Raw genomic sequence first — 27,095 nt, 5'->3', positions numbered from 1 at the left:
ACATTTTGGATTAGTATTTCACCAAGTATATTTATGCGGTTAAGAATTGTATATTATCATTGAAAGGGACATTCTGGAGGAGGGTGCATATTAATATTATTTGCTTTTGATAAAAGCGAAATAATAATGTATCTAAGACTGTAAGCATAAAGATAGAAGGAAAAAAAAGGATTGATGCAATCGTTTTTATTTCAATAAATCTTATTTGAAAACATTGTTTCTCAATAATTAACAAATTTATTCTAACGATTGTAAAATTTTAAATTGTAAAAAAAAGGGACATTCTGGGGGGGGGGACGCATTTGAGCCATCTCTCTTCACTGTGTACCGCTTAATTAGTGATAGCCTTGGGCCATCTATCTCTGATTGGTACCAGTGGAGATTGAACTGCACACTCAGTCTCCAAAGTTAGATAGGGCTAAAATGGCCTCGCCTACTCCCGTATACGGGAATAAAAAGGCGTTAGCTGATTTTTTAATTTTTTTGAAAAAAAAAATATTGTAAATAAAAAAATATATATATTGCAAAATATTAAAAAAATGCTATTTAAATTAAAAAAAAAAATTAAAAATCAGCTAACGCCTTTTTATTCCCGTATATACGGGAGTAGGCGAGGCCATTTAGCCCTATCTAACTTTCGGAGACTGAGTGGGCAGTTCAATCTCCACTGGTACCCAATCAGAGACAGATGGCCCAAGCCTATCACTAATTAAGCGGTACGCAGTGAAGAGAGACGGCTCAAATGTGCCGCCATCTCGTGGTGACTAACCCTAACACAATATATTTAATGTCTGAAATAATGTGGGTTCTACGGTCGATTTTCTTGAGTTTACAGGACGAAAAACCCGAGTTTCCGGGAGGAAAAACCTGCTTGCCCGTGCCAGAGATCGACTAACTCGGGAACCGGTCGAAAAAAGGCTTAGAAAAATTTCCTCTAGTCGCCGACTAGACTCGAAACCAAGACTTCCTTCGTGCGGCCTAGCGCGATGGTGTGCAAACGCCACATCCACTGAGCTACACAGGCTCTATTTAAATTAAGGGGATATTAAATCCCACATTGTTTTAAAACCGAATAAGAAATTCAGAGATTGGAATCTGAGAGTTTCATGCCGAATATAGTATAAAAAAGTCAGTTAACGGCTTTTTATTCCCGTAAATAGGGAGTAGGCGAGGCCATTTAGCCCTATTTAACTTTTGGAGACTGAGTGGGCAGTTCAATCTCCACTGGTACCAATCAGAGATAGATGGCCCAAGGCTATCACTAATTAAGCGGTACACAGTGAAGAGAGACGGCTCAAATGTGCCTCCATCTCGTGGTCCCTAACCCTAACACAATATATTTAATGTCTGAAATAATGTGGGTTCTACGGTCGATTTTCTTGAGTTTACGGGACGAAAAACCCGAGTTTCTGGGAGGAAAAACCCACTTGCCCGTGCCAGAGATCGACTAACTCCGGAACCGGTCGAAAAAAGGCTTAGAAAAATTTCCTCTAGTCGCCGACTAGACTCGAAACCAAGTCTTCCTTCGTGCGGCCAAGCACCCTGGTGTGCAAATGCCACATCTACTGAGCTGCCGAATATAGTAAACTATAAAAATATCGGCGAATACTAGCGTGAGCTAATGCAAGTAGTCCTAGTCCGTAGTACAATCTCGGGCAACTCGCAACAAAGGTGAGTAAAGTTCTGATCGCTATTCTTTGGTATTTTCCATAATGTAAAAACACACTTCCTAGGAAATGTATGCCGTTATTACATTATGATAGGAGGTCACTACCAGACCGGTTTCAGCCTTTTTTGAGGCTTCATCAGTGAGTAGCTAAACCAAATTAATACCAAAGGGTATAGCGAAAAGAACTCATATACTCAGCTATACGAGTTATCCAAAAGGTGCACCCATTAAGTTGTTTAAATATAAAGAGCCAACAGGCTTCATTTGTACCATAATGTAATAACAGCATACATTTCCTAGGAAGTGTGTTTTTACATTATGGAAAATACCAAAGAATAGTGATCCAAACTTTACTCAATTTTGCAGCGAGTTGCCCGGTATTGTACTATGTACTAGGACTACTTGCATTACCTCACGCTAGTATTCGCCGATATTTTTACAGTTTACTATATTCGCTATGAAGCTATTGGTCTTTCGTGCATTCAGCAGTGTGATGTGCTCTCACTGTACTGTACCTGTATTTTTGTCTATAATTGATTCTATATGTATGGGCTTAAGTACTTCATTTCGCAGTGATTGAATGAAAAATTTTATATTTTGTATTCTTTATTCGAACTGGTAAAGATGAGCAACAAGAAAGAATTCAAGCATCACTCCATATGTTTTTCGGTGATAAACGGAAAAGAAAAAAATATCCAGCATACAGATTTAAATACTGTAGTTCTTAAGATTATTATCGTCCAATGGAAGTGAAAATTGAAGCGAATTTCATTCATAAAAGAAGAAATTTCCAAGCCAAATATATTCTATTAAATATCTTGCCACTTAGACAAGTATATATTTATGAGAAACTACTCTTCCTAAAGTCTGATAACCAGTACGTAAACATTAGAAAAGATTACTTAAATATAAAGAGCCAATAGGCTTCGCTTCGGCGATATAAACATTATTTAAATTAAGGGGATATTGAATCCCATATTGTTTTAAAACCGAATAAGAAACTCAAAGATTGGAATCAGAGAGTTTCATGCCGAATATAGTATAATAAACTCTAAAAGTATCAGCGATTACTAGCGTGAGGTAATGCAAGTAATCCTAGTACGTAGTACAAACTCGGGCAACTCGCAGCAAAGGTGGTAAAGTTCTGATCGTTTACCAAGGCGGTAAACTTTACTACCTTTGCTGCGAGTTGCCCGAGTTTGTACTACGTACTAGGATTGTTTGCATTAGCTCACGCTAGTAGCCGCCGATACTTTTATAGTTTACTATATTCCGCATGAAACTCTCTGATTCCAATCTTTGAGTTTCTTATTCGGTTTTAAAACAATGTGGGATTTAATATCCCCTTAATTGCCCTTAATTTAAATAATTAGAAAAGATACTTTTGTAGGAAATCGGGCTTAAAATATTTAATTCCAAACTCACAAAAATAAATAATACACCAACACTATATATACTGCACATATTTATTTGGCAGCAAAAACTTATAAACATTTTATACAAACATTTTTTATAAGATATTGAAAATTTCTTTTGAATAAAAGTATAAATGAGAAATTAATTCACCAATGCAAAATAATCAATTAATTAGAGTTTTCATTCGGCGCCTGTTCATATGTATATACAGTATATCTTTTATCTCCTGAAATAATGTTCTTTCCAATATTCTTGTGCAGTGCGCTATTATATTATGCATTGTATATTGATTTCTGTATTTGTTATACAGTTATAATCCGAATAAGCTTATGTTCTTGGGTTATACGCAATTGTTATTGTTAAATTGTACTTATGATAACTGATAACTTCTGTGGCTTGATGGATATCAGTCCTGTGGACTCTGATCCCTTCATCGCTATGAATGATTCCCGGTTTAAAGGAAGAAATTTTTTGAGCTTGGCTCACCCTAATTAGGGCTGTGTTGAGAGATTTCAATTTGTGATCAGGGCCGTCTTTTGGCGTGTTTCCATCTGTCTTTTCATCGTAATTTGATGACTCGCGAATGAGTAGGTTGGGATGCCTGAGCAAAGTACTTAGTTGCTATCTGGAGGAGAAATGTAGGTATGTCTGGCAGGTTTCCATCTTGATGGAGGATATTAACAAACCTTACAAACCACTGGGCATCGAAGATCATTCGGAGGCATTTGGTTTGGATTAATTGTAATCGTTTGATGTTGCTAGGAGAGGTGTGGCTCCACGCTGGCGAACCATAAGTCAGTATGGGTCTGATGATTGCTTTGTATATTCTTAATTTGATTGAGTAGAGGGTAGAGCTGAGCTATTGCTGAGTTTGCTTGGTTGCAAGCATGAGAGATGTGCGAGTTGAAGCTGAGATGGTTATCTAGTTTGATTCCCAGGTATTTTGCTTCTTTTTGCCATGGGATATCAGTATTGAACATCGTGATTGCTTCATGATGGTCTGCTTTCTTTTAAATAATATGACCGTGCTTTTATCTGCATTAACATCAATTCTCCATAACCGAAACCATTTTTCAAGATTCATTTCTGCATTTTGTAGTCTTTGTGTGGCCAGGTATGGTCTGAGCGATCTGGTCGGTATCGCCATGTCATCCACATAAAATGCCATTGTGGTTAATGTCGTGCTTGGGACATCTGAGATAAAAATTTTAAAGAGTAGCGGCGATAACAGGGAGCCTTGCGGGACACCTGCTGTGATACTTCTTGTAGATGATCTGAGTCCACGTAGTTTCACTTGAAATTTTCGGTCTTTTAGGTAAGAGTCTATTATTTGGATGAGGTTTAGTGAGTATTTTGCAGTAATTAGTTTGTGGATGAGGCCTTTGTTCCACACTTCATCGAAGGCCTTCGCCACATCCAGTAAGATTACACCTCTATGCTGTCTCCAATTAAATCCGATTTTTATGTATTCTATAAGTCTGTGGATTTGTTCAGTTGTGCAGTGACCAGTTCGAAAACCAAATTTTTCTTTTGGAATTAGACTGAGGCTGAGATTGTCCGTTTCGCTTTGTAGGCGTTTTAGAATTACTTTTTTAGCTATTTTCCCTAGGGCTGACAAGAGGCTGATAGGTCTGTAATTCTGGGGAACTGAGGCGCTTTCCCTGGTTTGTGGATAAGGATTACATCTGCCTGCTTCCAGCGAGTGGGGAAGTAGTTGAGTCTTAGCAACACATTGATGATAGTGGCTATGATCACTAGATGCATTATTGTTTTGTGAGGGAGTGCTTTTATAATTTTGTTTGAAATCTTATCTGGACCTGGTGCTTTTCTGTTATTGAGGTTCTTGATGATTTGGTATAATTCATTTGGTGTCGTATAGCTCGAGTTGTCACGGGTGGTAGAACGATGAAGTCCATAGCGTACTTGCTTGTGGATTTTTTTCTATGAAGCGCAAGTCCGCATGAGTGTAGTTTGGTTGAAATTGCAGCTCCAGAGAGTCTGCAAAAGCTTCTGCTTTTTCATCATCTCGGTAGACTATACCTTTTTCTCCAAGGATTGGTTTTATGTTGGGGTGATCGCTGCGAAGGGCATTAGTCATTTTTCATAACGAGTTATCTTCAGATTTTAAGGAGCTTGGTTTCCTCTCCCATTGCTGATTCTTATGGTCTTTGATTGCATATCGGACTAGGTTTGTTGCCCTGTTAAGCTCTTGTTTATCCTGAGGTGATAGTGTTGCATGGTACCGACGTCTAATCCTGTTTTTGTTGCAGATAAGCTTTAGAATCTCTTCTGGAAGCAAGTTAGTTTGAGCTGGAACGGTAACGTTGGAGGCTGTTGCAAGGCCAGTTTGGATTGTGCTTTCCAGTTTATTGATCGCTGTGTCTGCTTCTTGGTGAGGAGATAGTTGGGACAGGGCCTGTAATGTTGCTGAGAGTTGAGTTGAGCTTCTTGAGATTTATGTAGGATTGTCCGGAGATGGTTTCTGCTTCTCCGCCTAGGCTAAGCAGAACTGGATTGTGGTCGGAGCTAAGATCATTAATAACCTGTAACTGGAATTGGTGTGGGGTGTTCCTGAAAATGTTTACATCCAGCACGTCAGGTTTGCCCAGTGGTCCATAGTATGTTGGTTCAACAGGACCTGCTATGATGATGTTTCTTGTCATAGCGAATTTGTGTAGGCTCTTCCCATTATTATTGGTGTTTCTACTGTTCCATGCAGGGTGTTTTGCATTTAGATCTCCTGCTACTATTGTTGCTTCGATTGTGTCAAGGAGCTGGGAGAGGTCTGAAGCTAGGAGTGGTTTGCCTGGAGGGTTGTAGACTGAATATAGTTTTAGACTGCCTGTGTTTTTTTGTATGTATTTCAATTCCAATTTCTTCCAGGTTTGTGGTTGCTGATTTCTTGATCTCATTGTATCTTATGCTTTTTTTTCTAACAAACATAGCAGTTCCGCCCCCTTTGGCGTTGAGTCTATCTGATCTTAACAGTGTGTAGTACCTTGTTTTGAGGTTGTTGCAAGGCTGAAGATGCGTCTCGTTTGCTAAAAGGATGTCTATCTTATATCTTTCAGCAAATTCTTTTAGTTCTAGGAGGTTGTTGTTTAGCCAGTTAGCATTCCAATAAGCGATCTGTAATGAGTTAGTTAAGGTGACCGTGTTATCCATTAATCATAGAGAAGATGACTTGTGTGTTTTTAAGAAATTTGTTGGTGTCAGCCTGATTGGGATTTGTTTTGCTAAAGGCTGTTAACATCTCTCCTGGAGTAGCAGCTAGGATTGCTGCGGTGGTTTGTCTGCAAGATGCTGGTTTGCTATTAGTAGAGACCGCAGATGCATATGATTTTTCAGGAGTAACGACCCGCGTTTTGATTTCTGGTGTAATTCGCTTCTGATTGGGCAGGGGTAGTGCCTCTCTAGCCATCTGCAGGTTGAATGGGTGGAGTGAGCATCCCTTGTAATTTGCTGGGTGTGGGCCGCCACAGTTCGCACACTTAGCAGGTGTGGTTCGTGGTTTGACGCAAGTGTGTGAGAGATGGTTGTTACTGCTCTTGACACACTTGTAATCCGCTTTGCATAGTTTTTGTGCATGCCCATACTTTTGACAGCGATGGCATTGACCAACTGAAGCAGTTCTTCTGATAGGCTCGGTCTTGATGACCAAGCTGCAAACTATTTTAAGGTCGTAAATTTCTCTATGGTCTTTACTGATCTCGACCCAGACCAGAGGCATAGAGCGATTGTCTGCTCGGTACATGCGCGATATCTTAATCGGCTCTAGGCCTTGTGATCTGAGGTCAGTAGCTATTTCTTCAGCTGGTATGGACTCAGCCAGCCCTCTAATTACCACCTTTAAATTTTTTTCCCGCTTTTAAGCTGAAATGTGTGATATGGGACTTTCAGTTCATCAATAAGTCTGGTGAGTTGGCGGTAGTCTGAAGTTCCTTCAGGTTGAATCCAGATTCCTTCATCTGTACTCTTGGCTGATGTAAATTTGATGTTTGCGTTCTTCATCGTCGCTGTAATTAAAGACCATTTTTCTTTTGTTCGTAATATTACTGGTGGAATCCTCTCTTTGGGTTGTGCCCTGGAGTCAGTCTCTATTCTTTCATCAGGTTGTGCTGTTAAGTCCATTGGAATTGTTTTTTCCAAGAATTCATGTATTATTTCAGGATCTGCTGCTGGCGAACCCTTCTTATGCTTCTTTCTGCTGACAACCTGATAGTCTGTAGAGTTATCTGAGTCCACTAGGGGCTGGTCGTTAACCGGTGACATAATCTCTCTGGTGTTATCCTGAGAAGTGCTGGGGAGAGGGTCAGGGGATTGACAGTCCTCTGTTTGAACCTCTTCTGTTTGATAGACTGCCACCTTTTCTGGCCATTTCCTTTGCAGTAGGCCTCCTACATGCTTAAAGATTGCCAATAGCTGTTTAAAATCGAGCTCTTCATATGGAGAGTCCATAGTTTGGCCTGAGAGAAAATAGAAGTTTTTCGGGTTTCCTGAGTAATCCTGTAGACTGAGAGTCAACTAACAAATCCCGTAGACAGCTTAGAGTAAGGGTCTACCAGCAAAAAGTTAGTTTGTTATAGGTGACTGTCCTAAAAACGAGGAAAAAGGAGTTTCGGGAACTTACCTGGACACAGTGTCGCGATCTACATTCCTAAAAAACCATTCAACCACCACTGGTCCTCATTGCGGGTGGGGCCTGCCGGCCATTAGACCTCTGCATATTTCATACAGAGGGGGGGATAGTAGGTCACGAAGTGTGTTAGTTCCAGTGCAATGCAAGCTTCCCGAAAAACCTTATATAAAATTCAACTAGGCAGAGTCTAAAGGAATTCACAATGACAGCAAAAACAAAACCCACTAAAATCAAATTGTACTTATATTAAGTATTGTATTCTATTAAATAAATAAAAACTGTGAACAGCAAAAATTTTCATTTGTTTATGAAAGGGCAACAAATTCCATTCAGTTTGTCGTGGAAGTTTTATCAAGAAAACGAAATACATTTCCAAAAAATATCTGCCCTAATATTGCATTCTTTCGGGGGGACACTTGTAACCCTAGAAAGCGCGTCCCCAGGTGACGGATCGGGGAATGCCTCCCAGAAATGGGAGGCATTCCCCGAATGGTAGAAGGGAAATGAAATATCTCCCACAGACCAACAGGAATGCAGCAGAGGAATGGTAAGCCGGCTGCATTAATTGCCTAAAATCTTTAAAGATGAATCGGCCAGCAAATAAAAGCAGAAATAATGCTAACGCGTACGGGAGAGCCGATGCGCCTAACTCAAGCCCAGAAAGAGTAGGTGAGAAGACAGCTATGTGGAACGCAAACTTTTATATAATATTTCAACCATCAACATCAGAACGTTGTACAAACCTGGCAAATAAAACTGATAGAGAGAGAACTTGAACTGTTTAAATGGGAAAAAGTGGGAGTTGCAGAGATCCACTGGACAAGCGAGAGAAAAATCGATATAAAAAGGCAAGCATATTTTACTCAGGAAGGAAAGATAACCATCACAGAGAAGGTATAGCACTAATCATTAAAAAATGGCTCCTAAACTGAATAGTTCATATAAGACCAATTTCAGTTCAGAATTATGTCAGTAAGATTCAAAGCAAAAGAAAAAGAAATATATATATATATATATATAAATAATAGAAGTTTCGCCCCAGACCAATCACATGAAGAGGAGGAATATAGCCAATTTCTTGAACAACTGCAAGAAGAAATCAGGCGAACAAGTACAAGTTATTTTGATTATTAGCGGATATTTCAGTGCAAGAATTTGTCAGTACTCTGAAGATAAAGCAGAAGTAATGGGGAAATTTGGTCGTGGAGAAATGAATGAGAGAGGAGAGGACTTGATTATTTTGCACAAAATAAATCAACTTTGTTATTTGTTAATCACAAATATCTTATTCTTATCACAGGCCACAACAGAAATACACCTGGACATCACCAAACAATGAAATCAAAAACTGTATAGACTATATAATGTAATTATATGTTTTGTTTTATCCTTTATCCAAGTGTTAGAAAACAAAGTTTGCACCTGAAGTATCTTCAGGACTGGGGCAACTCGTAGTAAAGGTGGTGTAAATTCTCATCATCTGCCTTGGTATCTCCCATGATGCAAAGCACATCTCCTTGCAGGCATGCATAATGCTATGCATTAAGGGAAGGGCCACTACCCAGACTGGTTTCGACCTTTATTGAGGTCTCATCAGTAGGAGCGAGAACCACAGGTGGTGATACTAAGGTGGAAGTATATTCTCCATTATTTTTTTTCTCCATTACTTTTACCGAAAAAAATTTTCTGCCTGTATTCAATATTTGATTAAAAACTAGAGAAGCCATCTAATAACTATCAAACTTTGTCCTTTTTTTCTTTTTTTTTTTGTGAAAGTCCCTTATAATAATTTCCCGACTTGCAGTAATTGTACTAATCTGCTGATGCAGGTCTTCGATATCATCACTGCCACTTCTAGCCTATAGCAGCAACAAATTTATATTTTGTCCTATTGGGCTCGATCTCACACCAAATTGACGAAAAAGAACTACCATCTGACCGACTGACTCATACTCTTGTTGGCTGCAATTCATCTGCTATCATTAGCAATACCCCACCTCTTGTGCTTTCTACTCTATCATCCCTGAAAATACTGTACCCATCACATCATCTCATCATCTCATCATCACATCTCCCTGTAACTACGTTATCTGCTTTTAGCCAAGGCTCAGTAATGGCTCTAACATTTGGCGAGGCTGCACTGACCAATCCCAAAAACTCCTCTCTCTGTTCCTGATAATTCTAGCATTAGTATATAGAAACAGTAGCGTCCCTGAGGCCCCAACCACTTTTACTTCTTTTATTGACTATCCTATTCAATATTTAAGCTTTAAAAAATAGATTCTGCACTTGTTAATCATTCTCACACTCATTTTCGCCTTCATACACTCGTTAGCATCTGCGCTAATTTCTTTAGTTTTCTTGACTGTGCTTCCACACTCTGAGTGAACAATAATCTCTCTCGCTTTTTCTCTCGAAACCAAACTCCGAATCCATTTAAGTGCAGCCCATCAGCATTGTACAAATGTTTCTATCCCTCAAACTCATTGCGTAGATTCACAAACTCTACATCATTCCTTCTGTATACAACCTGTATATTGTTTCATTAGCTATCATCACCCTCCTTCTCAGTTTGTCTCTATTATAGCATGGCAGCAGGCTTACAAACTTCACCCTCTCGCTCGCCTTTTCGCTTCTTCCAATAACTATTTCTCATTTTTCCTCATGCAGTCTTCTCACTTCTCAGTCACTGGTTTCAGCCACAAACAATCAATTCTTTCACTTTCCCTTTCTCCATTCTGACAGTCACCACTGTAATATTATTAATTTTCTCACCAGAGAAACAGGATTTTGTAGCACGTTTGTGGAGTACCTCCTTTATCACAGAATGGCTGTAAAAGATTATTTGCTTAGGCTCTTTCTCTCGTTTATTCTTTCCATTTTCCTTTTAGCATCGGAACTCTTGCTTTTTTCTTTTTTCAGTATAATGTGTATCTTTTTTGATAAATGCCTGAGCAAACCACTCTATAATTAGGCGTATTCTCGTGTTCTTTGGTTAACCTGGAATTTCTCCACTCCTTAAAGCTATCATTGCAGTTAAAGCGCAATTTGAATTTGAAAAAAACATGGATACACAACAATAGATGTATCCGGTTGATAAAGATTATGCTAATCCCTCTCGACTGTGCTTTACACTCCTGATATTTGTAGAATAAAAGAGCCCTTGGGAACAATGCATTACTTAATTTTTACACCTGTTTTGATTTTTCAAAATATTTTGTTGAGGCTTTTGGTGGTCTGAAATGTCAGAATTCGATGTAATTGCAAAAGAAATATTTGTAAGAATACTTGGTATTGATTCGTCAGGTCCATCTCCAATAGATAAATCTTCCTTTATTTGCGTTACTATAAAATACGTGTTAATTGGGTACAATAGGTGAGTTGAGCCTCTAATAATGTTTTATTCTTTCTCTCCTTTATACCTCCTTGCAAAACTTTTCTCCATAAATTCTAAGCAAAATTTATTTCAGATAAAAAAAGTAAAACCAAAAATTATTAAATTTTAGTAAACAAAAATTATCCAGCAAATTATCTATTTTGTACTATTTTTGTTTAATTATTTGCTAAAAATTATTTAGTAAATAAAAATTGCTTTCATCGATTATTTTCAAACAAGTGTAAATTATGTTACATAAAATTTGTTCCTGACTTACTTCGCAATTTAAATAACCGTTCTTAAAGTGTTGCTCAGTTTAACAAGACCACAAGTACATAAACATAAAACACTGAAAGCAAACTAATTCACTTGCTGGTTTAAAAAAAAAATAAATATAAATAAATAAAAATGGAAAGAAACAACAAAACGTCAAACACAGAAGCACATCAGAAATACACTGCAACCAATTTAGATAAACATGACTGTCAGGAGAGGGGGGGGTGCAGCACTGGGAAGGCAGGTCAAATTGGGTAGCCTTGTTTCAGCTTTGACTGAAGCAAAAATCTAGTAGCTAAACCATAAACTTCTACTAAAAAAATATTATCTATCCGATTATTGACGACTTTCCTCTATAAGTAAACAATATCCGATTTCACGCCGCTTACTATTCGCGAATTCATTCGTGATTTATTGATTCCAAGAATTAGCTCCTACAACTTCATAACCCACTTTTCTCTTTAAGTGAACAGTCTCCAATTTGGAACTTACCGTTCATGCATTCCAATAATTAACTACAAGAATAAGCTATCCGTTTGCAGGCTCGGCTTTACCGACGGTGCAACACGTGCATTTGCACGGGGCGACCAAAATGAAAGTGATTAAAATGAAGATGTGGAATAAATAATAATAATGATAATAATATTGCGTAAGATCGCAGTTTTTATAATAAGTAAGTCGACCAGTGACTTATTATGCCCATGACGCTGTTTCTATTTCCGATAATCCGTCGACCAATGATACTCGCGTAATGCTCTTCGGTAATCGAAGCTATGTGAGTCATTCTTCGCTTACGCTCTTTCCATCTTGCCTCTCCTGTCTATTCCTTGCATATGCAACAATGGAGTCTGCAATAAAACTGCATTTAAAAGTTCATTATACGATATTATATTTCCATCTTGCGCTTGTTAACTTACTATGAATTGAATTTTCCACTGTTAGCTGGCGTTAAATTCTGAATGAGAAGAATTATAATATAATAGAATCTCATTCAGAATTTAACATAATCTGCCATTCCCAAGGCCAATTTTGTTCATCAGAATAAATGTTAAAATATCACCTACTGCTGTGTGTCAGTATTTTGTATAATATATTGTAATATAGGGGTGGTGAAGTGCAATACATAGCCTCTCCCACTCAAATGTCAACCTCACCTTCCCGTGGTCCATCCTGTTCTAAAAGCACAAACGAGGTACTGGCGACCGAGTATGGGCGGTATAACCTTAACACCCTAACAGAATAAATGCTGTTAGATCTGCCTGTCCAGAGGCGTTAGGTAGCAGCCCAACCACTGGACTTACCCAGCGACAGGTTAGTAATCTGCCCTGGGGAAATTCGAAATACTCTCAAGTTTCATGCAAAGAAAAGCCGGACGGACTGTCAGGGAAAAGACCACAACCCAGGAAACGGTAAACGAAATTGGAAAAAGGAACATATAATGAAGATTGCAACATGGAATGTGAGAAGCATTGCACATAAAGAAGAACTTGATAAACAACTAAACCAAGCTAACATAAAGATATGTATAGTAACAGAAACAAAGAAAAAACAAAAAGGTACAAAAGAAACAAACAACTATATACAAATCTACAGTGGGGTAAAAAAAAGAAGAAAGAACAAAAGCAGGTATAATGATTATGGTACATAAATCCCTAAAGAACAATATTGTATGTTACAACTATTTGAATGAAAGACTAATAGAAATTAGACTCAAGACATTAAGAGGCTACATAACAATAATTGGTGCATATGCACCAGAAGAGGGAAAAGAAGAAGACAGTAATATATTTATAAAGAATTACAGAATGCCATAGATAAAACAAACAAAACTGACTATTTACTGCTAGCAGGAGATTTAAATGCCAGAATAGGAAACAAAAAATACAAAACAAACATAGGTAAATTTGGCGAAGATACATGTAATCAAAATGGTCGCAGATTGCGCGATTTTGTCATTTATAATAATATGAGAATAATGAATTCAATGTTTAAACACAAGGAAATACATAAATATACTTGGTCAGCCAGAGGCTACAAATCAGTAATTGACTACGTTATCACAAATTTTAAATTAGCGGAGTTAATTTTAGACGTAAGAGCATATCAAGGCTTTGAATTAAACTCTGATCATTATATGGTATCAGCAAAAAAAAATTCGTTTTAAACCAAAGTGGCTAAAAACACATAGAACTGAAAATTCTTACCAGCCAAGCTACAAAATTTCTTCATTACAGGATTCCTCAAGTTAGACTACAATATCAAAAATGCACAAACTTAAAAACAGAAACCACACATGAATCAAGTGACATAGAAGATGAATGGGAAAATTTGAAACAAATTCTCACAAAAGCAGCAACAGAAACCTTAGGGATAAAGCACAAATGGATTAGAAAAAGAGGACTACGAGACTGGAACAAAGAAATAGAAAATATAATAAAAACCAAAAAGGACAGTTACCAGAAATGGCTAAATTCCAAAACAATAGAAGCAGAAATAGAGTATAAAAGAAATAGTGCAATTGCAAAACGAGAAGTAAGGAAAAAACATAGAGAAAGATGGAACAATTTCGTAACAGAACTAGAAAAGGATTTAAGCCACAACCCAAAACCTATAAAGTAATAAAATACACGAATAAAGAAATAAAAGAAAAGATAAAAATACAAACAATAGATTTAGAAAAATGGGTGACCTATTACCAAAATCTCTGGACAGATGAGAACAATGAATTAAAATTTTATCAGACAAAGAATGACCTAATAGAAAATATCACAATGTTTGAACTGAAAAATATAATAAAGAAGATGAAAAATAAGAAAACGCCAGGAGAAGACAATATAAATATAGAACTATACAAAAATGCAGGTGAAAAATTTAATGAAAGACTCTTTAAATTTTTTAATATGGTTTGGATGTCCGGAAAAAACCCTAACTCTTGGAAAAAAGCACTGGTCATCCCACTCTATAAAAGAGGAAATAAGGACAATAGCAATAATTATAGGAGAATTAGCCTGCTGAATACAGGATATAAAATATATGCAGGAATATTAAAAGAGAAACTAAGTAGCATTGTAGAAAACAAATTACTAGAAGAACAAAATGGCTTCTGAAAAGGCCGATCCTGCATAGATCCAATTTTTACTTCAAAATTATTAATAGAAAAGAGAAGAGAATTTCAAAAAGAAACACATGTGGCGTTTATTGATTATGAAAAAGCGTTTGACAAAATTAGTAGACAAAAATTGTTTAAAATATTAACCAATTTAAACATACCAAACCAACTTTTACAATCTATTCAAGAAATATATACAGGAAAAAAAAATATCAGTTAAATTAGAACACAGCTCAGAGATATATCAAGAGAAGTACGACAAGGATGTATCCCTCTCACCTCTGCTTTTCAATATATATATATAAATGAAATATTAACAATCTGGAAACAGCCTAACCCATTTGGTATACAAATGACCCCGCAAATGAAGATAGATACACTACTATTTGCAGATGATCAAATAGTATTAGCTACATCAGAAGATGACTTACAAAGATCATTAAAATCATTATATGATATCTCAAAACAATATAATATGACAATATCCAAAGAAAAAACAAAAATAATAGCATTCAAAGGAGAAAACCCAATAAGAAGTAAAATAGTGATAGATAATAAAATACTAGAACAAGTAAACACTTTCAGATACTTGGGATGTGATCTATCACACGAAGAAGAAAAAGACATAGACACTAAAATATCAAACTTTGTCAAAGTAAATGGCATAATAAATAATATATTTAAGCCATCCCTGGTACAAAAACACACTAGAATCAGATTATATAATGTCTTGTCAAAACCAACTCTGCTATACGGAAGCGAAACATGGACCATGAAAAGGAAAGATGAAAAACGAATTCAAACAGCAGAAATGAAGTTCCTCAGAAAAACAGCTGGATATAGGAAGTGGGACCACAAAACAAATGAAGAAATCTTACAATCCCTAAAAATAAAACCAATTAATTACTACATAAGACAGTATAAACAAAAATGGCTAGAACATTTAAATCGAATGGACAACAGCAGAATACCAAAAATATTATACAGATACAAAATAAGTGGAAAAAGAAGAATCGGAAGACAAAGAAAGAGATGGCATGAGACCGGAACAGGCCACATGGCCTATATTCCATGTTAGGAAGAAGAAGATATTGTAATGTATTTGTAAAAACTTGTAGTTGTTAATTGTATTAATCATGCTAGTTCTTAGTATTGGTAACTTGGAACTTAATCCGATTATATGAATTACTGCCTAAGGCAAGACATGTGTACTATAAAGCGAGTCATATACGAAGTAATTGAAATTTCCAGTAGAGTCCTTCTCTTAGAGTAATGGCCGTCGATACTATAATTTCCAGAACGTTTCACTTGTTTTTGAGCGTGTATTAAGGAAAGTTGATTTTGTTCAGTGTTAGTGACTGTTACAGTGATAAGTTTTTTTTTAGTTTTATGTAAATTAGTAGTTAGTTCAGTGTTTCAACCTCTATTAATTACTAAATAATACCATACTAATAATAATATTTTATTGTATGGTTTAAAACAATTTTAATATTCAAATAGATTACAATGTCCGATAAAAGAAAAAACTATCAGGTGCAAAATATCGCAAACGGAAAAAGAACCTGATATTCAAAAACATAGCGGGACTTTACTTAAATATCTAAAAACTGAATCAGCTGATGTAGGGCAGGAGGAAATAAGTAAATGTACCGAAACCAATGATTCTGAGCTCATGGCAAGTACTTCTAACTCGGATCCCAGTAACATAGACATTGCAAGGAATCTCGAAATTGAGACTGATATGATAATTTCCGAATCTAGACATTTAAGTGATGAACTTGATAGGTACACTGATCCAGCTAGATGGAATCCTTCTTTAAGCCGAAAGACTGGAAGTCGTAAAAAAGGGCCTGCCAGAGAAACCAAACAGTGATTTCATTTTTCCACGCAGCTCTGATGGTAGGCAATTTTCATTAAATTTTTACACCAGGGAATAAGCAATGGAAAACATATTAATCTATCATGGTTAGTGTATTCAAAAGAAAAAGATTCTGTATTTTGTTTCTGCTGTAAGTTGTTTTCCTCTAATATAATCTCATTCCCTACAGATGGGTATAATGATTGGGGTCATTTGTATGTGTATCTTAATGAATACGAGAAATCCAAAAACCATCTGGAGTCCCATAAAAAGTGGATTGAATTATCGTCCAGGCTTAAATTAGAACAGACAATTGATTCAATGCAGCAAAAGTTATTAAATTCAGAAATTCGGCACTCGAGGAGCATAATAGAACGCGTAATTGCTGTTGTCCAGTTCTTGGGTAAACAATGCTTACCATTTCGTGGAACATCTGATAATTTATATGACCCTAATAATGGAAAAGTTTTACAGCTTGTTGAACTGATTGCCAGATTTAACAGTGCTATGTCTGAACATTTAAGGAGAGTAGCTTGTGGTTCGTCCCAACATTATCTTCGGGAAAATATTCAAAATGAATTGATTGCTTTCCTCTCTGGAACCATAAAATAACAAATAATTTCTATGGTTGAGAAAGCTAAATATTACAGCATAGTTGCAGACTGTACTCCCGATGTAAGCCAAATTGAACAATTAACATTAATTGTAAGATTTGTTAATACGGATCCAACTGATATCAACATTCATGAACATTTTCTTGGTTTCATTCCTGTAGAAGCCACTACAGGCTCAGCATTAACCGATTGTATCGTAAGAAAATTATCAGACATGAATATTCCTATCGCAAACATGCGTGGCCAGGGTTATGACAATGGATTGAACATGAAAGAAAAGCATTCAGGAGTTCAACAACGCATTAGGGACTTGCACCCAAAAGCTTTTTATATTCCTTGCTGTTCTCATTCTCTCAACGTGGTGGTCAATGATGCCGCAATCTCATCTAGAGAAGGGATTCCATTTTTTGAAACGGTTCAGAAATTATATGTGTTTTTCTCAGCGTCAACGCTGCGTTGGGGAATCCTTAATACATATATTACAACCCTAACGCCCAAGCCATTAAGTACAACTCGCTGGGAATCTAGAATCGACGCTATTCGTCCTTTAAGATACTATATTGAGTAGTTATATTATGCACTGATAGAAATTGCTGATGATGAGTCAGTAGACAAAATGGCGAGACACGAACCTGAAACCCTTGCTCTAAAACATAAAAAAAAAATCAGCTAACGCCTTTTTATTCCCGTATACGGGGAGTAGGCGAGGCCATTTAGCCGTATCTAACTTTTGGAGACTGAGTGGGCAGTTCAATCTCCACTGGTACCAATCAGAGATAGATGGCCCAAGGCTATCACTAATTAAACAGTACACAGTGAAGAGAGACGGCTCAAATGTGCCGCCATCTCCTGGTCCCTAACCCTAACACAATATATTTAATGTCGGAAATAATGTGGGTTCTACGGTCGATTTTCTTGAGTTTACAGGACGAAAAACGCGAGATTCCGGGAGGAAAAACCTGCTTTCCCGTTCCAGAGATCGACTAACTCGGGAACCGGTCGAAAAAAGACTTAGAAAAATTTCCTCTAGTCGACGACTAGACTCGAAACCAAGTCTTTCTTCGTGCGGACAAGTGGCGTGGTGTACAAACGCCACATCCACTGAGCTACACAGGCTCCAAAACTTAGAGACTTTAAATTTTTATGTTGTCTGGTTATATGGCACTATGTTTTAAATGAAATTAATGTTGCAAGAAACTGTTGCAAAGCATAAAGATGGAATTGCCTAGCACCATAACGTTGGGTAATAAGACTATTACACTTTTTTTATAATCTTTGTCAAGTAGCTTTATGTTATCCTCCTACATGTTTCGCCAATCTTTTTCTATTGGCATCCTCGGGGAATGCAAACTAGTAAGCTAAAATGAAGGTTACAGACTAAGTTATAACTGATGGTTCTAATTCATACAAAAAATTGGTATTGTGCCTGTCTCGTTAACGTGATTCATTCGTTATGGCTCATTATGTAATTGTTATGAAAGTTCATTTCTTTGATGTTTAATGATCTGATATAAGTTTTCCAAATTTCTGGTATAATTAGACCTTGATTCTTGTTTAGGTTTTCAGTTTTACGGACGACTGTAGCTGCTTCTTTAAAGGTTCTTGAATGGTAGTTATCTTCTATGTATGGCATAAAGCTCTTATCACACTCAATGTGATGGTTAGTAGAGGCAAAGTGGCATGAAAGGCCTGAAATGTCTTGTCTGTTATTTCTATCTGTGATGACCTACTAACGGAATTAACCACAATATCCAGAGAACTTTCTTTAAATGGTTACCCAAAAAGACTCTACAACAAGATTCTCTTTACTGATATACCACATTGACAACGTGATGACGTCCAATACATCAGTACAATTACGATTTCTTTTGTCAGCAACCTTTCAAAAAAATTAGCTAACCTTTTAAAACCACATAAGATCAGAGTGGCATTCAAACCAATCACCACTATTCGGAAATTTTTCGCTAACTAGAAAAATGTCTTCAAACCCAGAGCTACTCGATCTCTGTCACATGGAAGCGAATTTCTTTACTTGAAAATCGAATTTTTCATTTCGGAAATTCAAGAAAATATGTAAAATCAGCACTGCTTCCTTTAATAATGTATTGCAGCAATGCCTATAAGTACTGTAAATTACAGTACATGTTATATCAGCCTGGTTGCCTAGTTGCAGATAAAAAAAAACTGCATTTTCTGGTGGAAAGCCTTTCCACTGCTGTACAAGAAAGGGTTATCCCACTTTCATTGGAAAAGGCTCTTTTCCAGTTGATGAAGGTTCGTTGCATGCTGGACGAGATTGGAACCAAGGTCTTTCCAACCAAAGGTCTTCTCTGCAGCAAATAATGTACTCTCCTCATCATATGCTGTTTAATATCACTCATAGTTTAGGAGATTTAGCTCTGATTGGCTAAGGGTAGAGTTTGACAGTTTCCAAAAGTGAGGGCTAAAACGATCTCTATACTCCAATTGTGGAATGAACGGCATTATCAGATATATATTTAAAAAAATATCAGCTAACACCTTTTAATCCTTCACAGGGAGTAGGCCAGGCCCTTTTAGCCCGATCTAACTTTTGGAGAATAAGTGAGCAGTTCAAACTCCACTACTACCGAATCAAAGATAGCTGGCCCGAGGCTATCACAAATTAAGCAGCATGCAGTAAAGAGAGATGGCTCAACAAGTGCCGCCATCTCTTGGTCCCTAACAGAATATATTTAATGTCTGAAATAGTGTGGGTTCTACGATCGATTTTCTTTAGTTTACGGGACGAAAAACACAAGTTTCTCGGAGAAAAAACTTCCTTGCAGGGCGAGAGATCGACTAACTCTGGAAACGTTCGAAAAAAGGCTCAGAAATGTTTTCTCTAGTTATTGGTTTCGACTAGATTCGAAACCAATAAGTCTTCCTTCGCGCGGTCAAGCGCCGTGGTATGCAATGCCACATTGGCTTAACCCGGCTCAAAACAATGTAGGGACAAAACGTGATATAAAAATGTTTCAAATTTCAATTTATCTATTTACATATAAAGAATGGATATATATATATATATATATATATATATATATACAGTAATACCCGAAGTTACGAGGTAGGTGGGACCAACAAAAAGCGCGTTAGTCGAATTCGCGTAACTCGGGATATAATTTTGTATGTAATTTATATACAAACATACAAAATATTAGTTAATTAGGACCAAAGGTTTACAAAAACAACTATATTTTTTAAGAAATATAACCGTAATTGTAGTTTTTCTCACATAAAAAAAAAAGATAGTTATTTCGATGCCGATGGTTTCAAAAAATCTAATTGATCCTTCTGATGGCATAATTATTACTATTACTATTATTACGGGCAACTCCAGGGAGTCATTAGACTCATCGAGGGAGGCCCCAATTCATATTCATCAAAACTATTTGACATTCACACAGTATCTATCATACCTCGCCTTAAACTCATTCACTGTCACAGCATCCACCACAGACTCAGGGAGCGCATTCCACTCATTCACTACTCTAAAAGTAAAGAACCCAGCCCTAACACCTTTACTAACCACACTTTTGCCCAGTTTCCATGGATGTCCCCTAGTCCTCCCACAACCAGCCCTGTTCTCAAAAATATCTTCTGAATTAATTTTATAGAAACCCTTCAGTAATTTGAATGTCTCAATCATATCTTCCCTCCTCCACCTATCAACCAATTTTTGCAACCCACAAATCCTCAACCCATTCTCATACGGTTCATTCCACAGACCTGCTATCATCTTGGTCACTTGCCTCTGAATCCTCTCCTCCTCCTCCCTATCAAGAAGAAACCTAGGTGACCAAATCTGAGCACAGTAGTCTAGATGGGGTCTTGTCAAGGCTCGATAGAGAGGAACAATAACCTGCTTGTCTCTGCTTGTCAACGTATTCTTCACCAAGCAAGTGATTTGATGAGCTGTTTTGGTCACTTTTGCAATGTGTCCCCTAAATTTCAATTCCTTACCTACCAACACTCCTAAATCTCGTGCTTCATCAATTTCCTGGAGCACGGTTCCACCAATGCAGTAAACTGTCGCCAATCTTTTCACCCCAAAATGCATAACCTTACATTTGGCCACATTAAACTGACATCCATTCTTCTTAGCCCAGACCTCCAATCTATCCAAATCATCCTGCAAAATTTTGACGTCATCTACATTCACTATTGCCCTACCCAACTTCGCATCATCCGCAAACAAATGAACTGTTCCTCTCAGATCATTTCTTATATCATTTATGAACAAATTAAACAGCAGTGGTCCAAGAACAGATCCTTGTGGCACACCACTAGTCACAGGCCGTCTTGTGGACTCTACTCCCGAGTAAACCACTCTCTGATATCTCTCCGTCAACCACCCTCCTATCCATCTCACCAACCCGATGTCCATTCCCATATGCTGCAATTTACTGATTACAATTCCATGTGGAATCCTGTCAAAGGCCTTGGCAAGGTCCAGTAGAATCACCGTAAACCCATTACCCTTATCCAGTTCAGCCGTCACTGTGTTATAATACGTGAGCAATTTACTCAGGCATGACCTACCCTTTACAAAACCATGCTGTCCCAGATACAGTATCCCATTTTCATCTATCCAATCTTGTATTTTCCTCTTGACTATTTTCTCTAAGACCTTGACAATGATTCCTGATATGCTAATCGGTCGGTAATTTACAACAGCAGTCTTGGAACCACCTTTATGCAGTGGAACTATTTTCCCCTCTTCCCACCCGCTCGGGACTAACCCAGAGCCGAGACTCAAATTAAACAAAATGGTCAAGGGTACTGACAATTCTTTAGCTGCTTCTCGTGCAATACGAGCTGGTATACCATCCAATCTCTCAGATGTATTGACATTGAGGTTATGCAATAGACTACTCACCTCCACTTCATTAACCACAATTCCTGTATAATCTACTGGGTTATTCGTTTCTGCAATGTCACCACCTAGATGATATACTTTTGCAAAGTGCTCACTCAGTAACTCAACTATCTCAACTCATTCAGTTACCTCCCTACCATCGGCATTCTTTAAAATCAATCTGCCATGTACATTTTTCCTTTTACTTGCTATATATCTAAAAAACTGTTTAGGATTCTCTTTAGCCTGCATGGCCAATGTTCTTTCGTAATCCTTTTTTGCTTTTCTTACCACACTCGTCACCCTTCTGGCCTGCACTTTATACCGTTCATGTGCCTGCCGGTCACCCTTCTCCTTAAATTCCCTCCATAGTTGTTTCTTTTTGTGCAGCTCAAGCTTAATGGTGTTATTCATCCATTTAAGCCCTCGTTGATTTATTATTCGGACTCTAGGTATGCAGTCAACCATTGCTTCATGCAAACACTTCTTAACTACCTCCCATGCACTATCGACTTCTAGTCCTTGTAGTTGTACATGCCATGGCACTGAACCAATCAAACTGCTAAGCTTGTCATACTTTCCAGCCCGATAATTCCACATGTACCCTGTCTTAATTGAAAATTCTACACCTTTAGCCACCTCCCAAGTTAAGTCCCTATGATCACTCTCACCGATTGGTGGCAATGTGGTCATATTTGTTACAGCCAAATCCTCAGATGTAATTACTAGGTCAAGCACTCTCTGATCCCTAGTATTTTCCATTATATGCTGTCGCAGATAGTTATCCCTTAATAACCGCATAAAATCCAGTTCCTTCCTCCCGTGTGTCCTCTCCTCACTCCAATCAATGCGACCATAGTTGAACTCTCCCATAATAATCACCCTCCTTCCACCCATTTCTTCTATTTGCTTGTGCATATTGTCACCACCATCTTTTCCATCACCTGGTCTATAGCAGCACCCAATTGTATATTTAGTTCTGCTAGCCACAATCTCACACCAAATGGCCTCAAATGTGCTCTTTTCTCTATCCTGCAATTCCTTGGCTGGAGCTCATCAGCTATCATCAACAATACTCCTCCCCCCATTTTATTCTCTCTGTCATTCCTGAACACACTATACCTATCACATTCAATCCCACTAGTTATATCAACTACAGTCAGCCATGTTTCACTAATACCTATAACCTGTGGTCTGGAAGTGCCAACCATGGCCAAAAACTCTTCCTTCTTGTTCCTAATACTCCTAGTATTAGTGTACATGAATTTAAGACCCCCCATTAGCCCCAACCCTACCTTGATGCCTTATATTAACTATCCCATTCAGATTTGTTGTCCTTATTTGCTCTGGCATATTATATTCATTCTTATATTCAACTGCCTCCCTAAGGACTATATATCTACTCCCCCCCCACCTTAATAAATCTAGTTTCCCTGAATTTGCAAATCCACCACATTCAGCAACACACTCAAGTCTTCTTACACTGTTTAAATGCAAGCCATCCATCTTATATAGATCCTTTCACCCGTCGAACTCACTCCACACGTCCACAAATTCCACACCACTCGTCATACATAACCCACACATATAGTCATTTGCAATTATGGCCCTCCTTTTAAACATTTCACTGTCATACCGTGGCAAAAGACTAATCATTCTAACTCTCTCACTCTTTTCTTTTGCTACCTCAAGCAATTCATTCAGGTCTTCTATCATTTCCATTTTGTCTCCTTTCAAATCATTCGTACCTGCCACAACAATCATTTCTTTCACCCTTTCCTTTTGCTCTCTAATAGACGCAGTTACGTCCTTTATGGTCGCACCAGGTTGGTACGATTTTGTCAAATTCTCTACTAACACACCTCGTACTAACGAGTCTCCATACAGCACTCTATCCTTCATTTTGTTCATGTTCACATTCATACGTCTATTTTTCATGTCATACCTTTTATTATTGGTTGGTTCATTCAGTCTACTTTTGTTCATGCACTGTAGCTGCTGTTTTGCTCTTTCTATCGCATTATTCAACAACGCGATCTCACTCAATGCATCTATCTCATCTTTTTTGTTCTCTGAGAGACCATTTATACTATCATTCACACTTTCTACATTCACACTCTCACAATTTTCATGTACAACCTTGCCGTTTCTTGCCATATCCCTATTTCCTTCATTCTGAAGGTTGACAAAAATATCACACTCACGATCCGAAATATACTTCAATTCCGCATTCTCCCTACATTTTCTATACACATTTAATCCTTTATTATCATCTAACCACACTCCGACCGCACTCCGCAAAGCGTACATTTCACAGCTAGTACACTGACTCATTTCTTTTATGCTACCGTTCTTTGATAACGATGGCGAACCTTCATTAATGACCGCCATTTTCCTTCGCACAGATGCCATACTTATCTGTAACGTGTTTTGTCAAATTATACGTTATAACACACCAAAAATAGACGCACTAAAATACGCAAGGCAAACAAAACAAAACTACACAATATTAAGTAATTGTATCGATAACTGAAAATGATACTTATCTTATCTGGAGCTTTCACGAACACTACTCATTACGAATTCATCTAGCGGCGACTTCCCGACATAGATTAAGTTAAAAACACTTTAGTACACTAACCACGCTAATAAAGCTCCAATAATATATCAAAATTAAAAACTTAAGTCCATTAATTTGAATCCAAAACACCAATAAATCAACAAAAAACACAAATCTCTCAGGAGCTCTCCGATAGCACGTCCGTTCACCAGCTAGCCTCCCTGTCATGCAAAATTTCTTCATGGCATGCCAATGATTTTTTTATTCCTTGCCTTGTGGCTACAGTTCATTCTCATTAGAATTCATGTCCTCCAAAATCTATAAACCTTTTTTAATTGAGCTGAGACCTGTTAATTTTGCAATTGTCATGTGCTTTTCTGGTAGAACTAGATCTGAGATTTCGGTCTCTTCAGTAGCGGTTTGCTCACGCATCTCTATGAGCTCGACGATTGTAAGTTCCTTCTTATGTGTGCTTCACAGCTCTCTGACATCTTCACTGTATACATAAATCTAATTGCCCTGCAAGGTTGGCAACTTCTTCTATTGCCTCAGCAACTTTATCAGTTTCTGGCAACAAATTCCGTTTCGCATTTAAAAAAAGGATGGACAAAGTTTTTTCCAGACACCATTGAAGGTTTTTTGGGAACTTTCACCCCAAGATTCTCTGATAATCCTTACAGCATCTAAAACATTAAATTGTTTCCAAAACTCTTTAACAGACAGTTGCTCGTTTTGCCTCATAGCTTCATTCAGATTTGCAAACGAATGCCGCGTGTAGTACACTTTGAATGCTTTGATAACTCCTTGGTCCATCGGTTGAAGTAAGCTGGTTGTATTTGGATGCAAGAAAACAACTTTTACACGTGGATCATAATCAATTAAAGTTGCAGGAGGGTGACCAGGTGCATTATCAATAATGACATAATTTTAAACGGAAATTTTTAAACTGGCAATAACGTTTAACATCAGGTATGAAGTGGTGACCAAACCAGTCTTCAAAAATAGAAGCTGTCACCCAAGCTTTAGAATCAGCTTTAGATTTCTTTTTTAGAGTTCCTGGATTACTGGAGAATATATTATATATATATACACACACGTGCGCGCGCACACACACACACATACATATATATATATATATATATATATATATATATATATATATATATATATATATATATATATATATATATATATATATATATATATATATATAGAGAGAGAGAGAGAGAGAGAGAGAGAGAGAGAGAGAGAGAGAGAGAGAGAGTGTTTTACCTTGGGTATAGTAAATGTTAAAAATACCAAGCAATTTTAAACCTGGTTTTACTCCATTTCCCAAGTAAGCAAACAGACAAATAAGTCAAGTTTGCGCATACGAGTGATGCATGTCTAGCAGATCCTACAGGTAGTGCAAGACAAAGGCAACTCGTGGTAAAGGTGGCATAAGCTCTGATTACTAATCTTAATATTTACCCTTAATGCCAAAACACATCTCCAAGAAGGGGATGCATGATGTTTTGTATTAAAGGCAAGAGGCCACTACCCAGACCGGTTTCAAAAAAGGTTGAAAAACAATAAAGACTAAAATACACAAAGATTATTGAAGAACAAAAATGAAAGAGTTTGAAAACTGAAGCAAACCTTCGAGATTCAGTGGCTTCAAGAAAACCCTGATTGATTCAGACAGAGAGGCATATGGTGAGGTTGTTGCAAGGATAGAAAAATCAAAACTCCATGGTGGACACAGGAAATTAAAGAGGCGGCGAAGGAAAAGAAGAACACATATCAAAAGTTCCTGGCGAATAAGTCAGCTTGTTCTCTTAGCACTGTGTAAAACTTGCTAAACAGAAGTAAAGGGAGGACTTTGGCAAGAACATAGAATATAAATATCAAGAAGGTGGGAAAATATTCCGGAGAGGTTGTTGAAGAAGCTTAGAAATGGAGGAAAGGGTGCTATAAAAGGTGGTAGAAATGGTAAAGGTGCCATGAAAACCGAATAAAAAGATATCCTTAAAGTATGGAGTAATTACTTCGAAATATTGCTAAATGAAACAAGAAGTGATTGCACGGTGGTAAAAAACACTCAACAGGCTTACAGTTAGGAATACATATCAATACTTTTAGTAGAAAAAGCCATCAAAGTCTTGAAATCTGGAAAGGAAGCAGGAGTAGATGATATTCGACTAGAAATGCTGAGGTACGGTGGTATAAAAGTCTGACAGTGGCAGCACTGAATAGTTCAGAACACCTGGACGATTGGAGAACAGCTCTCATGGTTCTCATATATAAAAAGGGAAACAAAACTGAATGTGAGAATTACAGAGGTATTTCAGTACTGATTGTTCCTGTTAATATTTATGCAAGTATATTTGAGAACCAGTTGAGAAGAATTATGTAAGAAAAGCTTGGTGAAGAACAAGCTGGATTCAGGCCAAATAGAGGCTATCAGTATTAGATTTTCACTTTACGACAAATAGTTGAGAAATAATGGGGATATAACAAAGATCTGTATCTACGTTTTGTTGATCTGGAAAAGGCATATGACAAGTGACAATGAAAATAGGCAGAAATAATCAGAATCATTGAAAATGTCAACAGTGTTGTGAATAGAGAACCTGCGGTTCTCTATTCACAACACAGTTGAAGTAGCTGAAACAAAACATTTCAACTAGTTAGGTACGATTTTTAATGAAGTGGTAAAT

At 37.4% G+C, this 27,095-nt stretch overlaps 1 protein-coding gene across 1 annotated transcript in view; it reads right to left on the bottom strand.

Annotated features, from left to right (window-relative positions):
- The window catches only part of LOC150109710 (uncharacterized), a 493,008-nt gene extending 486,758 nt beyond the window's left edge, over positions 1-6,250 (bottom strand). The window contains exon 1 of the mRNA XM_090403026.1: positions 6,084-6,250. Coding sequence (XP_090259152.1) covers positions 6,084-6,250 — 167 coding nt within the window. The remainder of the gene's footprint in view (positions 1-6,083) is intronic.
- Between the last annotated feature and the right edge of the window lie 20,845 nt (positions 6,251-27,095).

This window comes from Typopeltis vanoorti, chromosome 2 (assembly GCF_054136105.1).
Source record: "Typopeltis vanoorti isolate ZY-2024b chromosome 2, IOZ_Tvanoo_1.0, whole genome shotgun sequence".
Taxonomy (NCBI): domain Eukaryota; kingdom Metazoa; phylum Arthropoda; class Arachnida; order Uropygi; family Thelyphonidae; genus Typopeltis; species Typopeltis vanoorti.
The sequence above is the reverse complement of the archived record's forward strand: the minus strand, read 5'-3'. Positions and strand labels throughout refer to the sequence as shown.